The following is a 13,717-nucleotide window of genomic DNA, read 5'->3' on the forward strand; positions in this document are numbered from 1 at the left end:
AGAGATACTCAGGAGGATCCGTATATTAGTGCCCGACCAAACGTTGGCAGCGCCATGTCGTGTAGGATCCCAATATGCTAATGAGACTACTGGATTTGGGATACAGGATCTCATGGAGTGTGGGTACTCAGGGGCATTTTTATACTCAGTTTGCGCCAAATTAGTGTCATTTTTTACACTAATTCAGCGCAAACTTAGCTCCATATTTTAACTTTGGCGCTAGACCCCTCTAGCGCCAAAGTTTTAAACTTAAAGTCATTTTTTGCCTGCGGAAAACTACCTTGTGTCAATGAGATGCAAGGTAGGCATTCCTGGGGAAAAAATGACAATATGGCCTTAGCGCCATATTTATCCCCCCATGCTAAGATCAAGCACAGGGGGATGGGGGCCTTAAATAATGGCGCTAAGCTTACTTAGCGCCATGATTTAACGCTTGGATCAGGCAGGCGTTAGGGGACCTGTGGACCTATTTCCATGGTCAAACACCATGGAAAGAGCCCACAGGTGCCTTTCCCTAGCCCCAGGGACATCCCCACCCACACCAGAGGGACAGCAGAGGATGGGGTACCCCATCCAAGGTAAGTCCGGTGAGTGCAGGTGAGTTTTTTAAATCTTTTTTTTTTAAAGTGCCATGGGGGCCTAACTTGGGCCCCTCAACATGGCACTGGGCCCAAAGGCCATGCCCAGGGGACATATGCCTCCCCCACCCGGTCTTACCGCCGGCTACCGTCATTCCATAAATACAACACCCGGCCGGCGTCTTGGGATGGTGCTAGCCGGCGGTATACTTTATCGCGTGAAAAAGTATAAATCAGGACCTAAGTATGATTCCACACCACATGACGCCTGTCGGCCTAATCTGGGTTCTCCGGCTAACTAGCAGTGCCTCGTCTCTTGCCGAGATGATTGTGGCAACCGGGCGCATGACAAGAAAGACTCCTCAGGGGAATCCTGGTCAATCAGCTCCTATCCCTTTCTCCCATTTACCAAAAGTCTCATATAGGCAAAGACAACAGAGGCAGAATAAAGTTCAATAAGGATTTATTGAAGTAACTGCATCTTAGATAAAAAGGCATGTATTGCAATAACTTGGATTATCAAACACAATAAAAGCAAGCAGGTGACTAACAGAGTAAAACACAAGAACAGTCCTACCATACTGTCACTAGGAGTGATATATATATATATTTCTCCTACCTACACTATGTTTGAGCACAGTGTAATAAGCCTAATCGGCTCTTCAGTTCCCCCCCTGGGAGTACATCAATCCTCATACCTGGAGGAAGAAGCCTGTATTCTAGAGAGACACTGTCCCCATGTGAATCAGGGGTCCACCCGTCAAAGCAAGTAGCTGCAGCGAAGCAATCAGCATACAATCGTTGTCATCTTGCTGGAATCTCCCTCTAACATGTCTGGGACAAAGGGGCGTTTTATAATAAAACAGCTGAGATTCCAAGAAATGGTCCCCAAGTATGAGTGTGAGTTTTTCTGTGAATGTTGGAGACATATCATACCACGTTTGTTGGCAAACCTATTTGACTGTAGCCTTCTGTTCAGCTGGCAGAGGCTTTTCAAAATTCATGATGAATTTCTTCTATGAATTCAAAGTCTAGACACTCTCTCCCGGAGGGCATGTCCCCTGTTCTATACACTTAAGCTAGGTTAGAGCTCTATTCTTATCAAGACATACATACATACATTCAGCTTTTTTCCACAAGCGGTGCACTAATCATTCAATACCTGTGGTCTAGTGCTATCTTCCTTCTAATTAACAGTTTTTATGAGATGGCTGTAATCTGAAGCTTGCCAACTCCAAATGAAAAAACTGAGCAGGCTGCATTAAAGCCTTTACATTGATCAAAAGAAAGGCAGAAGGTCACTTTCTAACGCCCCTACACTTGCCTTGGTGACTACTTGGGCCCAAAGACTTAAAGCACGGTTTGTTATAATGTGCTGTTCTTTTTTGAGGATTATTTGAAGATGCTTCTATTCTACCTAAGATAAAGTCTTCTATTCACAGTTTCCAGGATTATTACTAGCATATTCCACTTCTTCTCCTTCCACTGAGAAGGTGGAATTATTGCTCTTGATTGATGCTGACAGAGCTCTGTTCTGGCTTGCCAGCTCAAAGTAGGAAGACAAAATCAAACATTATCTCTCTCAGTCTACAGTGTCTTGGTAAACATTTTGTACATCAGTTTGGTTATGGTGGATATGCTAAAAGATGATATGTATGTTTAATTTGGACAATTATTAAACACATTGAATGTGATCTCATAGAACATCATGGCAAAGCTTATGTAAGTTGCAGGTCAGATCACAATACACCATATGTTTGGTAGTTTCATCCATTTATTAGGCTGCCTTTCTGGCCAGCACACACAAGAAGGAGCAGACGACCTCTAGTTCAGTGTCAGCTGAAGACACTCCCATGATCTTCAAAAGCCTGTAATAGAAAAAGTAGAGTGTAAATGGAGTGTATAGTTTAGTGCAGGTAACATGGTAGAAGTATATGGAATTAGGGAAAACACAATATGCTTCGTTAATAAGACATGTAACAACAGAGAGTTTGTACACACAAAAGCAGGTGGAGGCTATCCTTCAAGTATTGGGACAAAATGCAAAGATGTATACCTTGTTCAACTCTGGGGGATTTCTTTGATAATTTATTTCTGCATTCATTTTATTACCAATCTCTTCTTGTCTAGAACAATGCTCTCAGTATTTAGAAAGAATATCAGAAACAAAAATATGGTGGGGCAAAATATTGCATCAAGAATATCCAGGACAAAATTTTATGAAGGCATGTTTCTAAGGATAAGCAAAGGTTTACTATTATAACTCTACTGTTAGACGTGTCAGCATTAGGCTGGTGTGTTCCCAAACCTTTTGCCTCAACCCCTCCATTTTTTCTGGACTTGCTTTTGTTGACCTTAGGACTCTGTGCACATTACTACTGCTAACCGGTGCTAAAGTGCGTGTGCTCACTCCCCTCAAACATGGTTTCATTGGCTTATATCCAATTGGCATGTTTAATTTACTTGCAAGTCACTTGTATCTTGATATACCATATACCCTGGATCCATGAATTAAATGCTACTAGTGGGCCTGCAGCACACATTTTGCCACCCACTTAAGTAGCACATTGAAGTGTGTCCCAAGCCTACCACTGTATGCTGAACAAAATGTTAAACTGCCATGGCCACTTGTCATTAAAACCTCCTCTAACAACCATAAACTCCTGCTTAATTACATATACATCACCTGTAAGGTAGGCTCTAGGTAGCCCATAGAGCAGGGTGCTGTGTAATCAACCCCTTTGGTGCCGGGATGTAACGGTTGCATCCTCTGCAGCACCGCTTTGGTGCCAAGGACGTAATTGTTATGTCCCACACCAGTACCATGGGGTGAGCGCTAGTGCTCCCCCCATGGGCCATCCCACTAACCCCCCAAGGGCTGGGATGGAAGGGGAAACGCTTCCCCTTCCACCCGACCCCCCCGTAGCACTCCATCAGTGATGTCTGATGATGTCAGCGTGCAATCGCGCTGACCTCATCAGAGGCCGCACCCATTACTCTGGAACCTCAGCTTCCAGCGTTATCGGAAGGGAAATGCTTGAATTCAGGAGGTGAGGGCCGTCAGAGAGGCAACAAAGGAAAGGAAAGGTTTTTCCTTTCCTTTGATGTCTTTCTGAGCATTTCTGCAGCCTGATTGTGAAGTGATCGGGCAGCAGAAATGCCCACTAGGCACCAGGGATCTTCATTTATGCTGGAAATTGGAATGAGGGGAACGACCTCTTGGGCAAGGGTCGCTCCTCTAGGGGGCATTTTAAGGCCTTTTCTGCACCCCCTAGGGGCAGCTCGGCCTATTTTAATTAGGCCAATCTGCCCCCAAAGGGGGGCAGAAACCATTAGACACCAGGGATTTCTTTTTTTCAGGTCAATTTCACGCAAGGGGAGTGAACCCTTAGGCAAGGGTCCCACATTTATTTTAGGCCATTTCTGCTTCCTTTGGGGGCAGATTGGCTTATTTTAATTAGGCCGATCTGCCCCCAAGGGGGCAGAAATCACTAGGCACCAGTATTTATTTTCATTTTTTTTTTATTTACAGATGGAAAGCGACCCCTTAGGCAAGGGTCCCTCCCCTGGAGGGGCAAGTTTATTTTAGACCATTTCTGCCTGCCTTGAGGGCAGATCAGTCTACTTCTAGTAGGCTGATCTGCCCCCGGGGGCCAAAAACCACTTAGGCAGCAGGGATAGGCGTGTGTGTGTTTTGATTGGGGGTTAGCCCCTTGGGTAAGGGTCAGTCTCCATGGGGTCACATTATTGTTGGCCATTTCTGCCCCCCTTGGGGGTAGATCAGCCTATTTTTGTAAGCCCCATCTGCCCCCAAGGGGTACAGAAAGCCCACCAGACACAAGGGAAGATTTTTTTTTCACAAAAAGTGGGGACAAAGTGGTTCTGCCCTCGACCAATCCACTCCCCGGGGAAGCAGAAAGCCTACTAGATGCCAGGGAATAAAAAATAAAAAAAAACACAGGGTGGTGGCTACCATCCAGTATGGTCATGGTTAAGCCCTCACCTCAACTGAAGGGGGTAACAGTCTTTCAGCTCTCCCCGCACACTTATCCTACGTCAAGCAAGAGGACATTTGAATATTTTGGGTTTTGCTTAGGCCATGAGATCTTGTCTAACTCTCAAAATCATCTCACTTGGAATGCTGAGGGCTGCACTTTTTGGATTCTTGGGATGCTGCCATCTAGAAAAATCTACGAGACCTAGACACATCTGAAAACTAAACATCTGGGTGAGTCCAGGGTGGTGTGCTTCACGTGCACCCTGCACGATTTTCTTGCCCAGAATGCCCTGCAAACCTCCAACTTTGCTTTAAATCACACATTTTCCCCACATTTTTGTGATGGAACCTTCCAGAATCTGCAGGAATCCACAAAATTCCTACCACTCTGCATTCTTGCATCTATACCGATAAAAAGTCTGCCACACTTGTCAGCCTAAAAACGTTTTTTTTCAAACTACTCTTTTGGACCCACTTTGGTTCCCCCTCAATTTCGACATGTTTTTGGCTCTTCCCTGTCACAGGCGCTTGGCCCACCTACACAAGTGAGGTATCATTTTTATCGGGAGACTGAGGGAAATGTTGGGTGGTAGGAATTTTGTGCCGGTGCACAGATCCCACACAGAAATGTGGGAAAAATTAGATTTTTAACCTAAATTTGAAGTTTGCAGTGGATTCTGAGAAGGAAAACACAGGGAGATCCACGCAAGTCCCACCTCCCTGGACTCCCTCAGGTGTCTAGTTTTCAGAAATGTTTCGGTTTGGTAGGTTTCCCCAGATGGCTGCTGAGTCCAGGACCAAAAACGCAGGTCCCCCCGCCCAAAAAAAAGGTAGTTTTGTATTTGATAATTTTGATGTGTCCACGTAGTGTTTTGGGCCATTTCCTGTTGCGGGCACTAAGTCTACCCACATAAGTGAGGTACCATTTTTGTATAAGGAGACCTGGGGGAATGCTGAGTGGAAGGAAGTTTGTGGCTCCCTTCAGATTCCAGAACTTTGCAGCGCCGAAATTTGAGAAAAAAAAGTTTTTGGTTTTTTTTGCCATATTTTGAGGTTTGTTAAGGATACTGGGTAAACAATACCTGGTGAGAGCGCCACAAGTTAACCCATACTAGGTTCTCCTAGGTGTTTAGTTTTCAGAAATGTCCAGGTTTTCTAGGTTTTCCTAGGTGCCGGATGAGCTAGAGGACAAAATCCACAGCTCGGCACTTTGCAAAAAACAGGTCAGTTTTCTATGGGAAAATGTGGTTTGCCCATGTTGTGTTTTGGGGCATTTCCTTTCTCGGGCACTAGGCCTACCCACACATGTGAGGTACCATTTTTATTGGGAGGTTTGGGAGACGGCTGGGTGGAAGGACATTTGTGGCTCCTCTCAGATTCCAGAACTTTATATCACCGAAATGTGAGGAAAAAGTGTTTGTTTGCCAAATTTTGAGGTTTGCAAAGGATTCTGGGTAACAGAACCTGGTGAGAGCCCCACAAGTCACCCTATTCTGAATTTCCCTTGGTGTCTAGTGCTCAAAAAAGTTTATGTTTGCTGGGTTTCCATAAGTGCTGGCTGAGCTAGAGACCAAAAACCACAGCTAGGCACTTTAGCTGAAAACAGGTCAGTTTTCTTTGGGAAAATGTGATGTGTCCACGTTGTGTTTTGGGGCATTTCTTGTCACAGGCACTAGGCCTACGCACACAAGTGAGGTACCATTTTTATCTGGAGACTTGTGGGAATGCTGGGTGGCAGGAAATTCGGGGCTCCTCTCAGATTCCAGGACTTTCTGTCACCTAAATGTGAAGAAAAAGTGTTTTTTTGCCAAATTTTGAGGTTTGCAAAGGATTCTGGATAACAGAACCTGGTGAGAGCCACAAGTCACCCCATCCTGGATTTCCCAAGGTGACTAGTTTTAAAAAATGCACAGGTTTGGTAGTTTTCCCTAGGTGCTGGCTGAGCTAGAGGCCAAAATCCACAACTAGGCATTTTCTTAAAAACACGTCATATTTCAATGTAAAAATGTGATGTGTCCATGTTGCGTTTCCTGTCACCGACATCAGGCCTACCCACATAAGTGAGGTACCCTTTTTATCGGGAGACTTGGGGGAATACAGAATAGAAGAACAAGTGTTATTGCCCCTTCTATTTCTCTAAATTTTTTCCTTCCAAATGTAAGACAGTGTGTAAAAAAGACGTCTATTTTAGAAATGCCATGCAATTCACATGCTAGTATGGGGACCCCGAAATTCAGAGATGTGCAAATAACCACTGCTTCTCAATACCTTATCTTGTGCACATTTTGGAAGTACAAAGGTTTCCCTGATAGCTATTTTTAACTCTTTATAATTCACCAAATGAATTGCTGTATACCCGGTATGCAATGAAAACCCATTGCAAAGTGCAGCTCATTTATTGGCCCTGGGTACCTAGGGTTCTTGATGAACCTACAAGCCCTATATATACCTGCAACCAGAGGATTTCAGCAGACATAACGGTATATTGCCTTTAAAAATCTGCCATAGCTGGGAAGGGTTATAGAATAAAACGTGTACAGAAATGTCTCTTTTTTTCACCTCAATTTCAATATTTTTTTTTATTTTAGCTGTTACTTTCTGTAGAAAAACCTTAAAGGATCCACACAAATGACCGATTGATGCATCGCTGACTTTTCTGATGCACGCTCTCCTGTGAGGCTTTATTTTTTAGGCAAACCTGGTACTTTGTGTAACAACAGCTTTCTCACTGTTTTCTAAGGTTTAAGACTTTCTTATTCTTTTGAAAATTCATGACTTGTGTATATTGGATTTTTGTCATTTCGGTCTTGTTTGATTTAAATGAATAGTACCTATTTTGTCCATTTTGTAGTGTTTTTATTACTGCGTGTGTTGGTACAAATACTTGATACATTGCTTCTGTGGTTAAGCCTTTCTGCTCGTGCTAAGCTACCAAGGGGTGAGTGGGGGTGTGTTTCTCCTTTACCTTGACTAGAGTGAGGGTCCCTGCTTGGACAGAGTACCAACTGACTGCCAACCAGAGACCACATTTCTAACAGAACCAAATGGCTTCCATGTAATATACCTGTGCAGGCACTTTTCCTCTCAGTGTACCTTCACAGCACTCTCACTGCACAGCACTGTTATCCTCCTGTATTATGCTACCACAATCATACTCACATGCAGCACATGCACTCAGTATGCACACAACGTTCAATACTGCAGTCTCTCTGTACTGTTCCAGAATTTGTTATTTAAAAACACACACTACAAACACACACATTTACATTGTGTGTACTACACCACACTTCATCCTTTGTGTAGTGTATTTCTTGTGAATGCACATGCATTCAGAACTTTTCCATCACACATGCGCCTCCACATAAATCTGATCTTGGCAAGGGGTGAGTTAAGCATATAGCAGAGGCACTTTAAAAAAAGTGAGTGTCCGGTAGGACTCACTGCAGTGACACAAAGTAGAAAGGACCTTTCACTGAAAACGTGTCACTTCATGGAATGCTGCCACCACTGCACTTGTGCTGTTTAACTCCTGGTACAGACAGAAGCCTTTTTCACCACTATGACGGTAAACTAGTGTATTGACAAATATTAACTTCCACTACTCCACATACTAAATGTTATTGAGCATCCAGTCAGAGCGCTCAGGTCTATCATAAATAGACCTTTTTCAAAAGACAGGTTACATTGGGAAGTAGCACCTTCTGAGGCTGAGATACAACCCCAAGTATTATGACTATTATGATAGATGCTAGAATTTGAGGGCACGGGGCCATATGGATAAAGTTATGAGTAATTTGAGCTGATAAAAATTTTAAAATTACCAAACCCACCAAACCCAAAAATACGCCAATCATACTGCAGAAGAGGAAAACCCAAATGGAAAGTTAGTGTATTTTGTCTTAAACGGGATTAGTTCAATGTCTTGGTGACCAATTTTCAAAACTACTGGTGTTAAATAGTAGGAGTGCTCAAAGCTTAGCCATGTTAAAAGGGCACAGTAACTTCTGAACAAAAAACGTTAAGACTTTCTGAACACTGACAAAAGGGGGTTGGATTCTGAAACTATATGTATTGCCAACCTAATCAAAGCTATTTAAATAGCACACACAAGTGTATACAGAATTAATATTAAAATGCCCATAGTGCTTAGACAAGAGTTACATAAACAAATATGTAAAACACTCAGGCAGTCATCAGTTAAGAACAAAAATTAAATGCAGTGCATGACTGATGAATTAGTAAGACTTACTTCCACAGAGTCGGGCCACTAGGGAGAGGCTACAGTTTCATGTTGGCGGTGGCCCCGCATCAAGTGACATCAAAAACCGTATGGGAGCAGGGTGAAATGAGTCTATGGATCTGAAAAATTCTACACTTCACAAAGTTTATTAAACGCTGCTCATCATTGCAATTAAAGCACTTTTCCATTGTTCTTCCTCAAGTCTCACACCTAGGGGCTGATCACGAGTATAGCGGTCCATGAACCTTCATACTTGTTGTGGAAGTCAGACCGCCACAACCTTGGTGGTCCGACCACTACATTACGATGCTGGTGGTCGGTCTGCCAGCACATTGCCGCCACTGCCAGGATCAGAGAGCCGGACGGGGCTGAAATTCATGGTCAGCAATGGCAGTGCTGATTTCAGCACCGCCATACTGATTACGACTTTCCTTTCCACCAGTCTTATCATGAAACTGAAAAGGGCGAAGGAAAGGCAGGGACAAGGCTTGGCTTGGGCAGTACAGGGGACCCCTGTCAGAACCCTTGGAATGCACACTGCCTGCATGGCAGACAGTGCGCATTCCGAGGGTGCTGGGGGCACAGTCTGTGCGACTGCATTGGCCTTGGCTTTCTGAGGGATCAGAATGTGCTTAAATCAACAAGGGGCCACAGGGTGACTTAGTAGAAACTCTAGCTTTTTACAGTGCCATGACTGCATCTCTGTTGTCGCAAAGCGTGACAAACCACGTCCATATGATTTTTGTCCAGGGAGAGTTGGGGTTCTAAATTACCCTTATTCAGTGAAGCTTGAACTCTCCTGTCTAATTACTGGATATTGGACTGCACCTGCTGACTCTTGAGGAATGCAATTATAAAACTACGCCCTTAGGAGCTCATGATTTCTAAATCTACATATCGGAAGTGGAATGTCAGCCAGTCTACTGATCCTACAAATGTTGCCTTGGAGCCTACACAATGTGAAGACTTGTTCCTATTTCCATATGCAGGATCTTTCAGGGGTACCACAGCCAGATGATGAGTTTTCTCTGATCAATACTTCAACAGGTAAATACACCTGCCACAGAGATCTACGTGTATCATGCTGGCCACCGGTTTTAGTTGTGTTTATGAAAGACGCCTCCTCTTCTGCTGCCTGTGCTGTTCCTGATGTGAGTAAGGGAACTATGCACTGGTGCTTCTGAGGGAAGTTGCTGTGCACTTGTAATGTCTTTACATATTATGATTGAAGAAGCTTGCACGGAAACCACCTATGGTGTGCTTATGCATGCAAGGGAAGTCTCCTGCTGCTGTCACTGCAGAATCTATTGCATGTATGAGGCGAGTTCAGCGAGTCAAACTGCGGCTGCATGTCGTGCTTCGAAAGTTTATGTCACTGAAGCATGCACTGTGGGCTGGCTATGATCCAACTGCTCTTTTGTGAGCATACAGTACTGTTCAGTGCCTGTCTTTCTCTATTTGATAAAGATACCACACATACCACACGTGCTGTCCCTACTCTGCACATGTGAAAGAAGCTTGCAATGCTGCTGGTTCCGGTGTGTTTCTTAATGTGACTCAGACAAGGATGGTATCTGGTGGGAGGGATTGTACACCAGGGAAGTAAAACCAACAAATTATGGACATAGTAATTTCTTCTGATACTTTCTCTTGGCGAGATCACCGTACTGAGATGGAGGTATACTGGATGCAAGATCTTTAATTGAGGCTAGAATCCCTGCCCCTAAACATAGCAATCATGAGTTATTCCTCATGGAGTAGGGAGTAAAAGGGAACCCTGGAATGCCGGTATCAAATATACATGCCATTTATCATCTTTGTACCGCAGGTGATGAATAAGTGTGGGCTCTGTAGTGACTTGTCTCTAAGGGAGCTGCAGGCACCGGGTGGGTGACATGCACAACAGGACAGGGGTCAGCAGGGACATGTAGTCTACTACCACTGTCCTGTTCTGCCTGTGGGTGAGGGCCCTGTTTTATTGGATTGTTCCTCCTGGCTTGCACTGGGGAAGAGGGGAAGTGCAAATCCTCCTGCCAGTCTCAGACTGTGCTATGGCCGGGGCTCGGATGCAAAGGGGAAAGGATGTCTCTTATGGTTTCTTCAGATGTGAAGCCTGGTGTCTTCTTGCCATGGAATTTGCAGATCTGGTAATAACACCGGGCAACGCAGAATGGTCGAGAGCACTATCCTCCTTGAGGATAAAACTCCAGGCCACTTGTAAGTGGGCAGAGCCTGGAGGCAATCAAAGACTGGAGGAATCCTCTGCGACACACATTTCAAACTTGCTAAGAATGTGACCTGTGCTAAGGACCTTTGTTTATGAAGTATTCAGGTTGAGAGGGAGACATGAGCAGATCTATCAAGTTGACACAACAGCATGCGTTACTCCTCTGCTGCTGATTTCTTTTTAGCATGTTAACACCAGTAATTGTGTTTTCATGATCATACAGTCGTTGATGTCATGGGCATCTTTGCATCAGTTTACTTTCAGAAATCTGTGAATTAAGTTTCCAGTGCTGGTGACTGTTGTGTGTGCTGTTGACAGAGACTTAGTCACTGGGCGTGGAATCAGCAACTGTACATTAGACAGCAGCAACAATTTATGAACAGAAATCACTCTGCAAATTTATGTTCGAGAACGTCTTTGGAATACATACATCACGTCACACAGGTGTTTGATTTGCTCCTTTCCAACACTGGCACTGTCTTTCAACCCTTGACCTCTGAGATCACAAAAACAGTGGAAGGATCAGAAGGAAATGTGGCAGATTAACTCAGGGCTTGATGAGGAGTTTGGAAGTCTGGGGATAGCCATTGTGACAGCGGCAAAGGCCCGAAGGGAAACATCCTTTTTTACGACTTTGTTTTTACGAAAGTCGTGGTTAACGAAAGCACAACAACGCTTTTTGTAACCACGACTCCGTTATTTTGTGCTTTAACTACGTATGTTCTGAACAACGAACATGCGTGGTTAAGGTACAAAGAAGGGAGTTGGCAAAGGAGGACGACGCAGGTGAGAAGGGGTCGACTAAGATAAGTGGTGGGTTTAGGTTTTGGGGAGGGGGTGGGGGGGTGGGGGTTTCTAGGTTTTGGGGTGGGGTTGGGGGTGGGGCGTTTTTGGTTTTGGGGAGGGGGTGGGGGTGGGGGGTTAGGGTGTTTTAGGTTTTGGGGTGGGGTTGGGGGGGTGGGGTGTTTTTGGTTTTGGGGAGGGGGTGGGGGGTCAGGGGGTTTTAGGTTTTGGGGTGGGGCGTTTTTGGTTTTGGGGAGGGGGTGGGGGGTCAGGAGGTTTTAGGTTTTGGGGTGGGGTTGGGGGGGTGCGACGTTTTTGGTTTTGGGGAGGGGGTTGGGGGTCAGGGGGTTTTAGGTTTTGGGGTGGGGCGTTTTTGGTTTTGGGGAGGGGGTGGGGGGTCAGGGGGTTTTAGGTTTTGGGGTGGGGTTGGGGGGGTGGGGCGTTTTTGGTTTTTGGGGAGGGGGTGGAGGGTAAAGCTTTTATCAGGAATGCCTATACAACGAAAATCGTTGTTAAGGCATTCGTGGTAAAATCATTAGTAGTAGCAACGAGGTCGGTGTTCCGACCTCGTTGTTAAGGCACTAGTTGTTTAGGAAATCGGTGTTCCGTCGTACAACCAGGCCCAAATGCCTTCATGTTGGCAGTCCAACAGCCACATTACAATGTTAGTAGCTTCCTGATATTGAGACAACTGGAGTCCTGCCGACACTGCCAGCCTTCCTCCAACTGCCTTGTCGGTGGCTGGTGAAAAGCAGCTTTCAGAGGGTGGTATAGACAAGGCTACTAACGTGCACATTACAATATGCTTTTCCGCCAAGCAGACTGTGGCATGAGAGACTGCCGGCTTTGAGATGGCAGAATTGAAGGAAATGGGGAGCTAGCAACCACATTTCCTTCTTTTCCCTTCAGTCTCCAATGTAGACCTCATTGTCCAGGGACCCCCTTCAGGGCAGCAACTTCACCCCTGAAAAAGAAATACGGGCACGTACAATTTGCATTTTTCTGCTGTTGACTGGACTGGACAAATATGGCCCAGTCTCCAGCAATGGAATGGTACATGCACAAGGTATTTTTACATGTGTCATGCATATGCGTTCCTTTTGGTCAAAATGTAGATTCCTGCATTGACACTGATGTAAAAATATACCTTGTATTGCTTACCTTGTAACCCGCCGGTCCACCTCCATCATGTACACTGCCGCTGGGCGACTTGTAAGATTGCAATACAGCAGGTGGGAGAACTTTGATTTGGCAGTCTTTATGGCACTGCCGCCTTGGTGGTCTGATGGCCCAACTGTCAAACTCATAGCTGTGGGGGGGGTGTTCTGGCCACAGGCGTAGATGGCCACCTGAACTGGGAGCTCTGCAAGGTGGTGTGCCCTGATCAGGAGCAGGGTCGCTACTGGGGCCCTGCACCCTCCTAACTGAGCCCCGATGAGCCTTCTGACAACGTGCTCCGATCAGGGTGCTGGGAGAGGGGCCCATTCAATGGCAACTGAGGAGAGGCACGGAAGTGAGGCCTATCAGCCTGTACGGAGCCACGGTCTGTAGTGACGGAGGTGCATGGCTGCAGGAGCAAGGTGGCAACACCAGGGAGCTGTTCTTGGCCCCATCCCCGACCCATGGCGCCATTGGAGGAGGGGATCCTAGCCCTCCCCACCTACATCGGGGACCCCTCCTTCCTCTAGTTCTCCCCCGCAGCCTACCTGCTGGTACAGCTCAGCAAAAAGTCATTGGGCTCTCTCCATGCGGTGCCGCTCCGTGCTATAGCCCAGCGGGGAAGGCACAGCCATACAAGGGGGAGTGGACACTGCTGCAAACTCGCCAAGAGGGACAACAGGAGGTCTTATTCTACCCCTTCCTCCTCCTGAGCTTCATGGGGCCCTGCAACA

At 45.7% G+C, this 13,717-nt stretch overlaps 1 protein-coding gene across 2 annotated transcripts in view; it reads right to left on the minus strand.

The window, feature by feature from the left end:
- Positions 1-1,024: 1,024 nt before the first annotated feature.
- Positions 1,025-13,717, minus strand: part of LOC138246454 (putative methyltransferase DDB_G0268948) — a 398,361-nt gene continuing 385,668 nt past the window's right edge. For both annotated transcript variants that reach the window (XM_069201073.1, XM_069201071.1), the window contains one exon: positions 1,025-2,446. In XM_069201073.1, coding sequence (XP_069057174.1) covers positions 2,356-2,446 — 91 coding nt within the window. In that variant the 3' untranslated portion in view covers positions 1,025-2,355. The remainder of the gene's footprint in view (positions 2,447-13,717) is intronic.

The sequence above is a fragment of the Pleurodeles waltl genome, chromosome 7 (assembly GCF_031143425.1).
Source record: "Pleurodeles waltl isolate 20211129_DDA chromosome 7, aPleWal1.hap1.20221129, whole genome shotgun sequence".
Taxonomy (NCBI): Eukaryota; Metazoa; Chordata; class Amphibia; order Caudata; family Salamandridae; genus Pleurodeles; species Pleurodeles waltl.